Source organism: Electrophorus electricus, chromosome 21 (assembly GCF_013358815.1).
Source record: "Electrophorus electricus isolate fEleEle1 chromosome 21, fEleEle1.pri, whole genome shotgun sequence".
NCBI lineage: Eukaryota > Metazoa > Chordata > Actinopteri > Gymnotiformes > Gymnotidae > Electrophorus > Electrophorus electricus.
Genome location: NC_049555.1, coordinates 4,221,336 through 4,235,903, shown reverse-complemented (window position 1 = coordinate 4,235,903; position 14,568 = coordinate 4,221,336). Strand labels below are relative to the sequence as shown.

General features: G+C 45.4%; 1 protein-coding gene across 2 annotated transcripts in view; it reads left to right on the top strand.

Moving 5' to 3' along the window:
• The window catches only part of tspan7b (tetraspanin 7b), a 29,746-nt gene that overhangs the window by 12,048 nt on the left and 3,130 nt on the right, over nucleotides 1-14,568 (top strand). For both annotated transcript variants that reach the window (XM_027023385.2, XM_027023384.2), the window contains exons 2-6: nucleotides 10,499-10,687; nucleotides 11,129-11,203; nucleotides 11,450-11,545; nucleotides 11,854-12,009; nucleotides 12,744-12,827. In XM_027023385.2, the coding sequence (XP_026879186.1) occupies nucleotides 10,499-10,687; nucleotides 11,129-11,203; nucleotides 11,450-11,545; nucleotides 11,854-12,009; nucleotides 12,744-12,827 (600 nt within the window). The remainder of the gene's footprint in view (nucleotides 1-10,498; nucleotides 10,688-11,128; nucleotides 11,204-11,449; nucleotides 11,546-11,853; nucleotides 12,010-12,743; nucleotides 12,828-14,568) is intronic.

The following is a 14,568-nucleotide window of genomic DNA, read 5'->3' as shown; positions in this document are numbered from 1 at the left end:
CCAGGAGATATCAGCACTTTTTCTGGAACCCACCCACAATGCAAATCCACAGTGGCCAGAAGAAGCATCAGCAGGAATAACAGGCAATTTATTTGGTCTGCAGTAACATACTGTACCTATCTGGTTTGATCCAATCTTGTTAGGTGTAGAATTTATGATGAGTGCGGTCCACCTCATCAGAGCTTTAGTTTGACACACACACACACACACACACACACACACACACACACACACACACACACACACACACACACACACACACACACACACACACAGTACTCCAAAGGAACTATGGCTTTGATCAGGGCAGAGCGTTTGAAATGGGAAGGATTTTCTGTCCTTCTGTCTCCTTCTGTCCTCGCTTTGTCTTTTTTCTCTTGCTGTTCCCTCTTGCTCTCTCACTCCCTCTGTCTCTTTCGGCTCCTCCCTCTTTCTCTTCTTTCACGCCCCTCTCCGCATCCACTCCTCAACGACAAGCTGCTGGTCCTGGAGACACCCTCCCCTCACAAGCAGGTGTCCCTCGCCAGTTTGTGATGTATCTTGTTTTTTTTAGATTCTTTCCTTTTTTCACTTCTCCTGCCTAAGTTCTAATGAGTCTGGCTTTACTTTTAGCAGAATAGTTTCATCAGTGAAACATGTTAATTGGAGGCAACGAGCTTATGCTCATTATGTGTGTGTGTGTGTGTGTGTGTGTGTGTGTGTGTGTGTGTGTGTACATGTATAGGCCGGTCCGGTTAGTGTGTGATATGGGGGTGGGATATAATGAGTCTGCCAATTACTTGACTGCTGTGCAGGATAAGTTTGTTCTTGCCATGTTGTCTAGATGCTGGGCTCATGTTGGGCCAGATATGACACAGCAGCAGTGAGCGATGTCACACACACACACACACACACACACACACACACACACGCACATAGCACTACAGTATGTAATTTTCCCCAGATTGTCGAGTGCTCCTTTGTTTCTCGGTCAGCTGTGTGTTTTGCTGCATCGTTCATGCACAAGAGAGTTAAGCTCAAGTTTCAAGTTTCAAGTTCGGTTTATTCGTCACATACATAGTCATACACAGTATAACTCGCAGTGAAATGGTGGAGAGTGCTCTGTCCAAACTGAGGAAAAGAAAACAGGGGTGCATAGAGAAAAATATAGATATTCTCTATATGTGAAATATATATGCAAGATAAATATATATATTCTATGTTTGTACAAAATATATTAACAATGTATGTACAATATATGTATATTATGATTATATACACAATGTACAATGTATATGGTTGGGTATATATGTACACAATCTACAGAATGTACAGATCCATTTTGTATAATAACATATCTACAGTTGTTGTGTAACAAGGTAATTGAGTATAAATCTATATATACAGATGTACAGATATACAGTTATGTTACATGGTGGTGGTGGTCCCCACAGTTTATCAGTTTCCCTGATTCAGGGCCCGAATGGCCTGTGGGAAGAAGCTCCTCTTCAGCCTCTCTGTCTTGGTCTTCAGGGAGCGAAAGCGCCTCCCTGACCTCAACAGAGAGAAGAGTCTATTGTTGGGATGGGTGGGGTCCTTCACAATTTTCCTGGCCTTGGTCTGGCACCGCTTGTAGTAGATGGTCTGCAGGTCAGGAAGTTCCATGTGAGTGATGCGCTCTGCTGAACGCACTACCCTTTGGAGCTCAGGCAATAATTCCAGATGTGGTGTTTACCAAATCAGTTAACGTTATCTCCACTTAGGGACCATAGTAGTGTCACTGCCACTGAAGCAAGAAAAGCATCATAATGCTGGAAAATCACAAGAAGTCCGACTTAACCCAACATTGCAGTGCGCCAAAATCAGATACTTAGTCAGTTCTATAGGAAGCAGGAACCTGATAGCCCATGGAAGTCATTGGTAGTGGATAGTGACTGTTAATCACAAACAGCTGTTGAAAAGGTCAAGAGTGTTGCCCCAAATGCAGCTAAAGCTTCTCAAAGGCATAATGAAGAACACACCAGCCAAACCACGGAGATTCCTCACCAGGTCCGAATCACCGGGAACCTCAAGAACAGCACCCAGGCCTGCTACAAAACAAAGCCACGTAATCCTAAGATTACTACCACCGTTTTGAAAAACAGCATGGACCATGTTTGGTTGCCAAGGGCAACTGGTTCTGTCATCCTTGTTGATGATGTGACTGCAGGATGAACTCTAAAGTGGGGAGAAGGATCTTTACTGTACAGATCCAACCAATGGCTTTCGAATGTTGATGGAATGGATGGACTCCTTCTGTGTCAAACACACACACACACACACACACACACACACACACACACAGCTGTGTATACTGATCTGGAATGCTCACATGCTGATCCGGGGTGTCAAGAATGGAGCTGTTCTAGGCAAGAAAACTGTGCTCATTCCTTTCTGCCGGTTCTGCAGTCGTGGATCGGACCAAACATCATGCACGTGCATTTACAAGTTCTTTTTATCCGTTAATACCGTGCTTGCTGCTTGTTGGGGTATCTTGTTATGGAGTTCCAAGTCATTGCTTTCAAAATTATGTTTATAGAGACCCTCATTGTTCTTCGGTACTGACATTTTTGTAGGGATGTCATTTTAAACTCTCTTAAAACCATAAAGCTTGGCACAGAGAGTTCATGTCAGGCCCAAAATGTGCTAAACCTTTTAAAACACTAAAAATATCTAAACATAAAGTCATTCTATGCAAACTGAACAAAGCAATATAATTTTCTAATGAATACTTTGTCAGTCATAGCACAGTGAACTAGGAAAACAACAGGCAGCATTTCAGGAAGTACATGAAAAGAACTGTTGTGCCATACTGCCTGTCTTCCCAGACTAAGGTCTGAAGAGTTTAGCTAAACTTGGTATAAACAACTTCTTTGTAATAGTATTAGGGACACGCGTGTTCTCCTGATACCACCACACTGGAACTTGAAAGCAGTTGTGATTGTAGTGGAGAGTGGATTGTATGGGAACTGTGCTGGGTCCTGGTGACCCACAGCCCACAGGGTTCAGTGCTGGGCTGCTCTGTTAGCTCTGCCAGCTTTGTTTAAACGTTTTTGGCATGTCCATTTTGAGCAGACAAGATTTTGTGGAGCCTGAATGGCAAAAAGCCACACAAAATGTGACTTTTCCACATTTGCACGCAGCTTCGGCTTCGGTTTAAAATCGGGTCTCTGGATATGTCCGATTGGATTTCGCATGGCATTTTCATGATGTGGAGCCTGCCCCCCTCCATGACAAAATGAAGATTAAGAACAGATGAGGACCAACATGGGTCCATATGCTTCACATAATATTTATGGTGAAAGCAGCGAGCCACCCTCTTGATTTTGTCACTGGTGTTTATTCCTAGGAAATTCAAACCTGAGCCTTTTGAGCCTTTTAACGATACAGTCTGCAGTGTACTCTCCATGATGGCAGCTAGCGTTCACTACAAGCCTGAGGAGGGAGGTGCGAAAGGAAGGCGGGACCTTAAACTAAGGGTGAAGTTGCAGATGGTCGGTCACCCGATTGACAGGTTTCACAATCTTGAATGGCCAAATAAACCAGAGGCTGTCCACGGTGCTGGAACAGAGTGAGCCAGGAGAGCTAGTGAACAAGAGCATGCTCGGTCCAGCGGAGAAACCTGCACACATCCCCTGCCGGTCTGGCCGGCACTAGACGCAGGGGGGTAGGGCATCTTCTCTGCAACTTCACCGAGTCCTTGGTGATGTAAGCAAGGTTGCAGTGGTCCATCCTTCTTTTCTACATTGAAGAAACCTCCACAGTAAAAACACACCCTGGACCGTCTTCTTCAGGAGTGAGACCCGTGTGTCCTAATTCCGTGGGCTCAAGGGAGCCGGTTGGGAATGAGTTTGCTGCATTCCCTGAAGGATGTGACTTTCTCTTGCACCGCCGAATAGCCGAAGAGATGAACTGGTCTGGGCGTAGACAGTCACCGCGCCGGGTGAGGTCAGTGAGCACTTCCCCAAGTTCTGCTTTACGCAGTATGCACCGTACACGCAAGGCCCTACTGACTAGGAAAAAAAGCAGAAATAATACACGAGGGAACAAAGACGATGATGCACAACAGCAAAGAATCAGGCATACAAAATGGAATGGGAACGATAATGGCATAATGGCAAGACAAACACAGTGAAACAAACACCAGAATGGCGACAGGCCTAGAGCTGGAGTGTTGGGATGCTAAACCACAGAGCAGCTTTTCCACAGGACTGGAGCCAATACAGTCTGGCCTCCCATGGTCTGTTCATCCTGGTTTTCTTTGCTCTATCATGGCTAGTTGGGGTTTTCCATGAGCTCTGTCATGTACTTGAAGATGTACCAATGTGCCATGCCTGGTATCCTCAAGACTTTTTTTAATATGGACTTTTGTAAAACTACATTACATTGTCATCCTGGATCCATGACTCCTGGATAAAGGGTGGGTGGAAAATCTGAAGGGGCTGAATGTTGACAGCTGGAATTTTAAATACATAAATGAATGACAATCAGTTTTTGGTCTGCCGTTGAAGAGCACTTGTCTGAGGTTTAGTGAATATTGTCCTGTGACTGGTGTCCATTGTCCTGTTGACTGGTAACACAGTTGGAGATTGAGGTATTCTTTCTCTGCTCTAGTCTGCATCAAGGGCCATGCAAAACAAGGGCCAAGAAACCCACTGCAGTCTGTAAACCTCCCTCATGCCTTCGAGAGAAAAATGCTGGAATTCAGATGTCGTTAATGCCTGAGTTGCCATGACGCCTGTGCCTGCTGCTGTCATGTAACGTTGTCCCTGCCGACAAGAGGCATAATTGATTTTTATTTTTTTTTAAATACCCAAGCTCCAAATTGTTCAAAACACTGTAGGCGTAGCTGACTCGTCAAAGATAAATGCGGCAGGGCCTTCAAAGGGGGTGCGTCGAAACCGCAATCTCGCTTAATGGCTCGGTAAGCAGCAGACCGTTCATGCATGCATGCCACTGTGGTTCTCATGGAGGGGGAAAAAGAAAGAGAGAAAATGAGGGCAAGAGAAAGAGAGAGAGAGGAGCAGACACAGGGAGACAGAAAGACAGACAGACATGGAGCGTAAGAGAGGTAGACAGACAGACGCCCATCAGAAATCAAATGTCTGAGCTCCAAATCAGGCCCTGGGCTACTTTCATCTGGCAGGCAGGGGTGTCGACTGTGGTGGGCTCTGTTCAACCTTTTTGCTTTATCTTTCATCTCCCATCAAACACCGTTACACCGACGGGAGATCTGAACTCTGAGCACCGGGAAAATCCTCCCCTTTGAAGAGACCTGGTGGGAAAAGAAATCAGTGCTTTACAGCCTGACCTGGGGGCTCTAGAAATCTGAGCCCATTTCCACCTCAAATCCCACATTCTGGAATCAGAATTCTAGAAGGGTTCTTGAAATCCAGTTGAATGGATTCTCCATTTTCCTGCTCCAGCACACTGGAATTATTTTTCATTTGTGATTTGATTTTTTTTAACCTCGAGTAGAAACAAATCATGCTTTCAAGATGGGAGAACTCATACTGCAAGATGCAAGAGTTTCTTTTCTATCTAAATGTCAACTGCATTCAAATGGCCCTTTAACTTAATTGGCTGTCGACACACTGAACTGACACTGAAAAACTGATGGCAGCTGCAAGTGGACGGTGATCGCTTTCCATCAGCTCACCGTCGCCCAGCGTCGCCTGTGTGTATTTACACTCAAGTAAGCCAAACTGACCACAGCTGATGAAGGACATGCACTTCTGCATGTGCAAGGCTCTAGTGTTTATTTCCTCTTCTCAAAAGGAAACCTCTGTTTCCAAGCTGCAGTTCCTTTCATAAAATTGCATACAGTAACTTCAAGGCAATAGCAAATGTTCCACCGGTTCTCTAGATAGTTAACACAACAAAACTACTTTCCGTGTAGCAAAATAGAATGGCCTAGCACGCTGCCCCGGGTGATCAGACCACAATGCACCCAAAAGCCTCTTACACGGTTTGTCTATATTACCTCGCTTTCTGACTGCGCAGTCGATCAGAAAACTCTCTCATGGCCGCTGATGCCAATTCAACAGTCACAGTAACTCGAAATTGAGCTGCGGAGAACCAGCTAGAGCCAACAGTGCACAACACACTGCACTGAAGACAGGCTGCAGTCAGTCACTGACGCCCTCCGATGGCCCCGATTCCGCACGGCAGTCAATAGTCAGGTCAGCGTGTCCCTAGCCTTCGTCTTGGTATTCAGCGCCTCAAGTTCTGTTTACCCGAAGATTTTGCTTTGAAATTGACTACTGTGTCTGATTGCAATGGTTCCCATACCTGATAGCATGTGTGCACCACACACGTCGTCTTTCCTTCAAAAGACTCTTAGCAAGACGCCGCTGGCTATGTGGTTAGCGGTCACAGTTGACCAAAGGTATTTTATGCTGATAATTATCTTAATGACAGTGGATATTTAAACTCCTTTCAGATACAGTGGCTCTGTGTATCTAGGAGACAGGTAAGTGCAGAGGAATTCAAAGCACAACACTTGCTCCTGCCATGAGGACTTTCTAGAACAACAGGCGCAGGACGAGATTCACCAGTGACAGATTTTGTCGGTGCTTCCTCTGTTTCCTCTTTTACTGGGGCTTCATTTTGGATGGAGCCCTGCTGAGAATCTCATAAAGAGAGCAGATGGAAAGAAGGATGTGTACACCAGACGCAACACTGAATCATTCATGCTTTTCCTGTCATTAGTAGATATGCTTTGTTGTAGGAAACACACTCACACACCTGTGTACCATGCAGTTCAGTTCTTTTATCCACTCATCCTCTTTTACTATTTCTGTCATTTTTCTTTTTCTGTGTCCCTGTGGGCACTTTTGATATAACTCTTGTTATGTCATTTGGCTTCCTCTTTCTGGAGGCGGTACTTCTACTAATGTAGCTGTTTCATGCACATTTGTTTAGACATTCTTGCATTTTTCAGATGCTTCTGCTCTGTTTTCAGTCTCCTGCTCTCATCATGCCCCTCTTCTTCTGAAGTGTTGGCAGTTTTTGCTTTCTGAACGTCTGACTCATTCCTTGCTGTCTTTCCATCTATCTATCTATCTATCTATCTCTCTCTCTCTCTCTCTCTCTCTCTCGCTCACGTTCACAGATACATGCGCGCGCACGCTTCTTTTTTCGCACATTAATTAGCACATCCCTGAGAAAGACAGGTCGCTAAGGGGTGGCAGACTGAGTCCCTGTAATAGAAGCCACAACATGAAAAGGGAGAGAAGGGGAGAGAGAAGGGGAGTGTGTGAGAGTGTGTGTGCGTGCGTGCGTGCACGTGTAAGGGACAGAACCAGAGAGACCAGCACTTCTCGTCTGGGCCACGCAGGGTAACGGGTCAATTGTACATCTGTGTACCAGAATCAAAAATCATTATACTTTGTACAGTAAACAACAATGACCACCAAACAAATAAATAGCTCCAGAAGGAGCCACCTACCAGGTGTTTATTCTCCCCAGCAGAGAGGAAAATAGGAGTATAGGTGTGTGTGTGTCTGTGTGTGTGTGTAACAAAATGGAAATAGACAAGGAAGCAGAGAGAGTGAGAAGGGTGGGTGAGCATGAAAAAGAAGATGGATGAGTGTGTTAGACAAAAAAATGAAGAGAAAAAATGAGTGTGTGGGTGCATGTGTGTGTGTAAGAGGTTGTCCAGAGGTGCTGAATAATTTGTGTCGGCCATATAGAGCTCAAGTTGTTCCTGCTATGTGAGGTGCGTGCACGTACACGCCCGCACGCACACACAAACTATCCTATCAGCGCTTTAGAATCTGCCGATGACAAACTTCGCATCTATGCGTGTCGTTTTGGCAGTGACAGTGCATCAGCCTGCCGGATGTGTGTGTCAGCAAGTTAAGTCAGGGGCCACCTTCAGCTTAACCCAGATTTAGCTCACTGGACACGAGCCAGGGGCGCCATGCCCACGCATAATCCCTCCGCAGGGGGAATACATGGCACGAACTTCGGCTAGGCTTACCACCTCCTGGAATGATGGTTCATATACCGCTTCGTTGCGGTATGACCTACACAGTACGTCAGATCACCGAGTGACATGTACGCTGGGTGTTCGTGGAATCGTACTGGTTTTCGCTGAGCTATCTGGATTGCACTACACTTCCGTCGGATCTGAATGGTTGCTTTATCAGAACAGTTCCTCATCCTAAATAGACCACTGTGGTACTGAAACAGAAGCTGCATGCAATACTTGTTCGTTTTCTTTTTTGTTTCTGATTCATTCCAGAATTATTCTCCTGCCACTCAGAGAGCAAGCCTTAGATCTAGATATTCAAATAACGAAGCACTAAAAAATAAATACATTCAACCCGCTCTGGGACCAGCTCATGCATGCCGAACCTTCACCATGTGCCAATTAGAGCATAAAATGGCAGAACAGGTCTCAGATCAGCTGCAACAGGGCAATTTCCACCATGTGTGACAGTGCCCCGAATCCATTTAGCCCAGATTTGCTGCTCTCCCTCAGACGTTTAAATGATCTCTGCAGGGACTTCCAGTTCAAGTGCTCTCCTCCGCCAACATTTTCAGTCAGCAGTTACAAATGTTACACAGACGCGTGTGTGTTTTTGACAGCAGCGACTCACAAATCTTGTTTTTAATTTTCCACACAAATAGAAGTAATTAAACTGGAAAACTGAATCAGAAAAGGGGAGGGTGAACCGCCTGCCCAACCTCCCTGTGCTCTAAAAGAGTGATGAATGTTGCAGGCTTTGTGCTGTTTTCCCTCGTCCTCTGCGTAAAGTCTTAGTGCATGTGTACGATTATATCGCCATCTGCTGGTCATTTTCTGCTTTGCAAGGTTTCTGTTGCCTACATATAGCATCGGGTGGTCTGCGTAACTGCTGAAGGTTTATGCGCTTCATGTTAGAAAAACTAAAATTGAAATGGATGCGGTGGGATGGAATCACCCTGGGCCTGCAAGAAGTATTTCCTATAGAGGGACTTTGCAATGACTTGCCATGCCCTGCGGTGTAAGTACACACACACACACACACACACACACACACACACACACACACACACACACACAGTAATGTAATGAATAATGGTGAGCAGTGCTGCTCTGAAGTAGCTCGGCTAGCCGCTGCCCCCACGTACACACACCTTTTATCTCCTCCTCTCGCTCGCTCTCCTACTCTCACTTTCTCTCTGTCTTTCCTTGTAGAGCTGATTTTAATTTGCATAGTTCCATAACAGTTACCATACCCTCTACTAGTCTGCAAAATGACGTTCGGTTTGCACGCTGCTCTAAATTCAAAGTCAACACTGGCGAAGCACGTCTAAAAATAAAGTAATCACAATTACATCAAACAATACACAATAATCAAGTTAATAAATCCTGCAAATCACTAAACAGCAACCAGAAAAAAAAGCAAACCGAATGCACAGATCTGAGCTACGCATTTGCAGTGTGCGTCTGCTCCGTGATTGACTGCCCCATTGACTGCCCCATCCCTCCATTCGGTCCGCCTATTCTACTGGACAAAACCAACCCCATCGCACTGGGGCCTTTTGCAAGATCCAGTTTGAAAAGCCCTTTGCAAATCCAGTCCAGTGAGGGAGACTTCAGACGGCTCCTCATCACGACAAACTTCCCAAGAGACCTGCTCCCCCTTTCCTGATAAATACACGTTTGCAGTCTCCTTGGTGCAGACTTGCAAGTAACGTAGCTTCACCTCGGAACGGAAGAGATTTTTATTAATTAGATCCGGGTTTTTTTTTTTCCAGGTGTCACCACCTGAGTTCTTTTAGGTGTTTTTTTAAACCATGTTTTCTGTGAGATCTGTCAGCTGTTTTGAAAAGGTGTGTGAGAAGGAACGCAGTGAGAATGTGCTAACATACTTATGCTGTGCTAAAAAGGTGACGATGTTTAGGTTTCGTGAAATGTGTTTTAACAGTTGAGAAATGATTTAAAGGTGCAGTGTGTGATTTGTCAACAAGAAAGATACAATGCTGTCACGGCACGTTTTAAAAAGATGAATGAGCGAGTTGTTCATCATTACTGTTCATCATTATTTTTAGTCTAAAAGTCTAAAAATAAAAAAAGGCCTAAGTTGAATCATCAAACTTTATTTAAGGTCCGAGTGCAATTTAAATATTGAGTTAAAACTGTTGAAGGAAATGTAACGTCAACAGTTTTAAAATGTATTCAGCAATGTTAAAATGTATGGACTTTATTTTATTTGATGTTTATTTTTTCCTCCATCAGACTTCTGTAAGCGCAAGGTGAGCGCTTGTCAGTATTGGCCACTAGGTGGCAGCAAGACTATACAAATCGCAATATTCTTTTTTTTTCTTTCATTTCTTCCTGTATTGTATTTTTACTTTTATGGTATTTTGCTTCTGTTGTAAGTTGCTTTAGATAAAAGTGGCTTCAGAATTAACAAATATAAATGAAAATGTATTGTGCTTTTTCTTCTTTCTCTCTCTCTCTCTCTCTCTCTCTGCCCCCGGGTAGATTACGGGGGCGATCCTCCTGGCAGTGGGACTATGGGGGAAGTTTATGCTGGGTCCGTATATCTCCCTGATTGCTGAGAACTCCACCAACGCGCCGTACGTGCTCATCGGCACGGGCACCACCATCATCGTGTTCGGCCTGTTCGGATGTTTCGCCACCTGCAGAGGGAGTCCATGGATGCTCAAACTGGTGAGAGAGAGAGTGTGAGTGAGTGAGTTGAGCGTAAGGAGACAGGAAATGGGGAATGTTATCGCAGGCCTGTTTGAAACAGACCGACACTAGAACAGGTATTCCGTACTCTGGTCCTAGAGATCTTCTGCCTTCGTAGATTAGCGCCAACGTTGCTGGATCTCATATTTTTGGATGACACTGCAGGCCCTGATTACATTTCATCAGTGCTGGAACTACGCTCTCTAGGTTGGTAGGTCTGCAGAACTGGACTTGCATGCCTGTAACTAGAGACCCGTGTCTCTAAAATATCCTCTCCGTATCCTGTCCACTCGCTGCCAGTTGTTCTCCCTATACTATCTCTCATTAAATAATTTCTTATTTGCTCTCTCTCTCTCTCTCTCTCTCTCTCTTTCCCCCTCTTCCCTTCTCTTCTCCCCCTCCATATCTCCCCTTTCCCAGTATGCAATGTTCCTCTCACTGGTGTTCCTGGCAGAGCTGGTTGCTGGCATCTCTGGCTTTGTTTTCCGTCACGAGGTGAAAAATGCACACACGCATGCACCCAAACACACACACACACACACACACACACACACACACATGAACATACTGGTAACTTCCATGCCTCAGTTGGGACCCCATTGTTTTCAACCTGGTAGGGGTGACATATATGATGCTGAATCGTGTGTGTGTGTGTGTGTGTGTGTGTGTGTGTGTGTGTGTGTGTGTGTGTGTGTGTGTGTGTGTGTGTGTGTGTGTGTGTGTGTGTGTGTGTTCCTCCAGATTAAGGGCACCTTTCTGAGGACCTACAAAGAGGCTGTGCAGAATTACAATGCCCAGGATGAGAGGAGCCTGGCGGTGGATAATGTCCAAAGGAGTGTAAGTAAACGTGCTTTTCTAGAACACGGTGCCCTATAACCACACCAGCCATACCCTCCAGCTCCACACTCTGTCCTGGACTCATTATTTATAAACCACTCTTGGTGTTATTTTTTTCATACTTTCTATATAAATCAATGTTTTTTCACTTTAATATCATGTTAGAGTACTTTGTTCCCAACTTGTAGGTCTCTCTCTAGGGCTGTCATTCTCCCTCTCTCTTAGAGGAAGAGTTAATCTTCCTCTGTTTCTTTCACACTCTCTTTTTGTCAGCCTCTCTGTCTAATCTGCTATTTCCTTGCCTATAGCTTCGTTGCTGTGGTGTGCTTAACTACACTAGCTGGTTCTCCAGTGTGTATTTCCCAGCTAGTGGAATTCCACCCAGCTGCTGTGCCAACATCTCTGACTGCCATTCCTCAGACCTGCGCAACGCTACCATAGCCCCTAGCAAAGTGTACCAGCAGGTAATACACACATACACACCCACACACACACACACACTTGCACAATGCTACCATAGCCCCTAGCAAAGTATACCATCAAGTATCTCTCTCACACACACACACACACATGCGTGCGACTGTACCATGGCCCCTAGCAAAGTTTACCAGCAGGTAACAAACACAGGCACACACACACACACACACACACACACACACACACACACACATGCGCAGTGTTGCCCTAAACTGCGAGGCCGACAGCCAGGGAGTTGAATGTCTGGTTAAAAAAACAGAAATCAAAAACACAATTTGATTATATAATTAAAATTTGAATATTTGTTGACGGCAGTAACACACTCGCACACATCAGCGCGATGCTACCATAACCCCTAGCAAAATGTACCAGCAGGTAACACGCACACACACACACACACACACACACACACACACACACACACACACACACACAATGTAAACATAGCATCTAGAAAAGTGTACCAACAGATAACACACACACACACACTCACACTTGTGCAACGCTAACATAGCCCCTAGCAAAGTGGACCAGCAGGTAACACACATGCACACGCGCACACACACACACCATACAACGTTACCATAGCCCCTAGCAAAGTGTACCAACACACAAACACATGCATACATGAATGTATGCACACAAACAAATACACATGTGCGCACACACCCACATATAGAATCACACACACATCCTGCCTCACTTATTCCTTTTTTTATAGGGATGTTATGAGCTGGTGACTTCCTTTATTGAGACTAACATGGGCATCATCGCCGGGGTGACATTTGGAATTGCCTTCTCACAGGTATGACTGTGTGTGTGTGTGTGTGTGTGTGTGTGTGTGTGTGTGTGTGTGTGTTCCATTATATGATTCTATAGGATCCACTGGGCAGACTGGTCAGTTTTATTTCAGATTGGTGGATTTTACCTCACATGCAGGTCTTAAACCCCAGACTCAGTGCTAGCCTACCGCTTTCAGATCAGCACCTCCCAACTCAGTTGACCCCAGGCCCCAGACTCAGAGCTATCCTACTGCTCTCAGTTCAGCTCCTACCAACTGAGTTGACCCCAGGCCCCAGACTCAGAGCTAGTCTGCTGCCCTCAGAACAGCTCCTCCATGAATGTCATTTCAACTCACACAGCATAAGATGATGATGCATTTTTTGCATTGTTTTTACTCATTTACTTAACTTGACCTGTGAACTGAATTAATCTTCCGAACTGATCCTGAACTGATGGATTTGACCTGAACACTGAATCGAATTAGATTAAGACCAGACTTCCCCCATGCTAATTCATGACTGTAATTATGCCCTGTTAAGTGCAGCACAGCCCTGCACTGCTTCAGTCATACAGCTGCCATACCTGGCCTGCCATTAATACGTGCATATGGTAATTCAGATTTTCAGCGATGAAGAGCCCACTTCAGGAGAACCACTCTTGCATGGCGATAAACGCGCCCATACTGACCAATCAGAGAATGGCACTCACTTTTCCCCTCACACTATGCAAATCAGGTCCCAAAAGGAGCCTATCAGCATTGTTGGGCCTCATAGAGGTGACATCTATTGGTGGGACATTGCTGGCAGTAGCCATTGAGCATGCTCAGTCAGGCTGATCATTTGAAGCTTTTGTTTGAAGCCAGTCTCCTCCTCCTCCTCCTCCTTCTTCTTCTTCTTCTTCTTAATATTATTATTATTATTATTATTTTTATTATTACCACTACTATTTGGACTGTCTGTGTTTATCACCAGCGCTGTCTGTTTCTCCCAGCCTTCATTTAGTAAACACACACACATACCACATGCATACAACACACACCCAAAACAGCGCAGGAGCGTGCATGTTTTGCATGCTGTGTGGCACAGCTGGGGTTTGCTGGAAACGCCTCCACTTCACACACGATCAGCTTCACTGTCACAGTGCTGCTACACACACACACTGCTGTGCTATAGGACTCTTATGCAGATCACAGATTAGCAGACCAGAATTCATCCCTCGTTTTTGTGTGCGCTCTCTCTTTCTCTCTCTCTTTCGCTCTTCTTTACCTCTGTTCTCCATGTGGTTGATATGCCTCATTAACCACCCCACAAGCCCCCACACTGGCCTCATGACACACTGACCCCCCACGTCAGTACTAATGGGTCTGGAGAGTATGCCAGTAACCCCTGACCACAGTCGTGCCCCCCCCCCACCCTCCCCACCCCTGACACACACACACACACACACACACACACACACACACATATATCACCCCACCCCCATGCCACCCCCCCCCCAAGTGTTAATTGAACTGTAAATGCTATCTGGTATCAGAGGGATGACCATGATCAATGACACCTCTTAGATAAGTGGCCACTCTAATGCATCTAAACCTCAAGAGTGTGTGTGTGTGTGTGTGTGTGTGTGTGTGTGTGTGTGTGTGTGTGTGTGTGTGTGTGTGTGTGTGTGTGTACTCACACGTGTGGGAGGGGGGAAATGGGAGCTTACCGCATGCTGTCCAGGCCTTCAACCTCCCCCCCCCCCCTCTCTGCACGATTAATCAC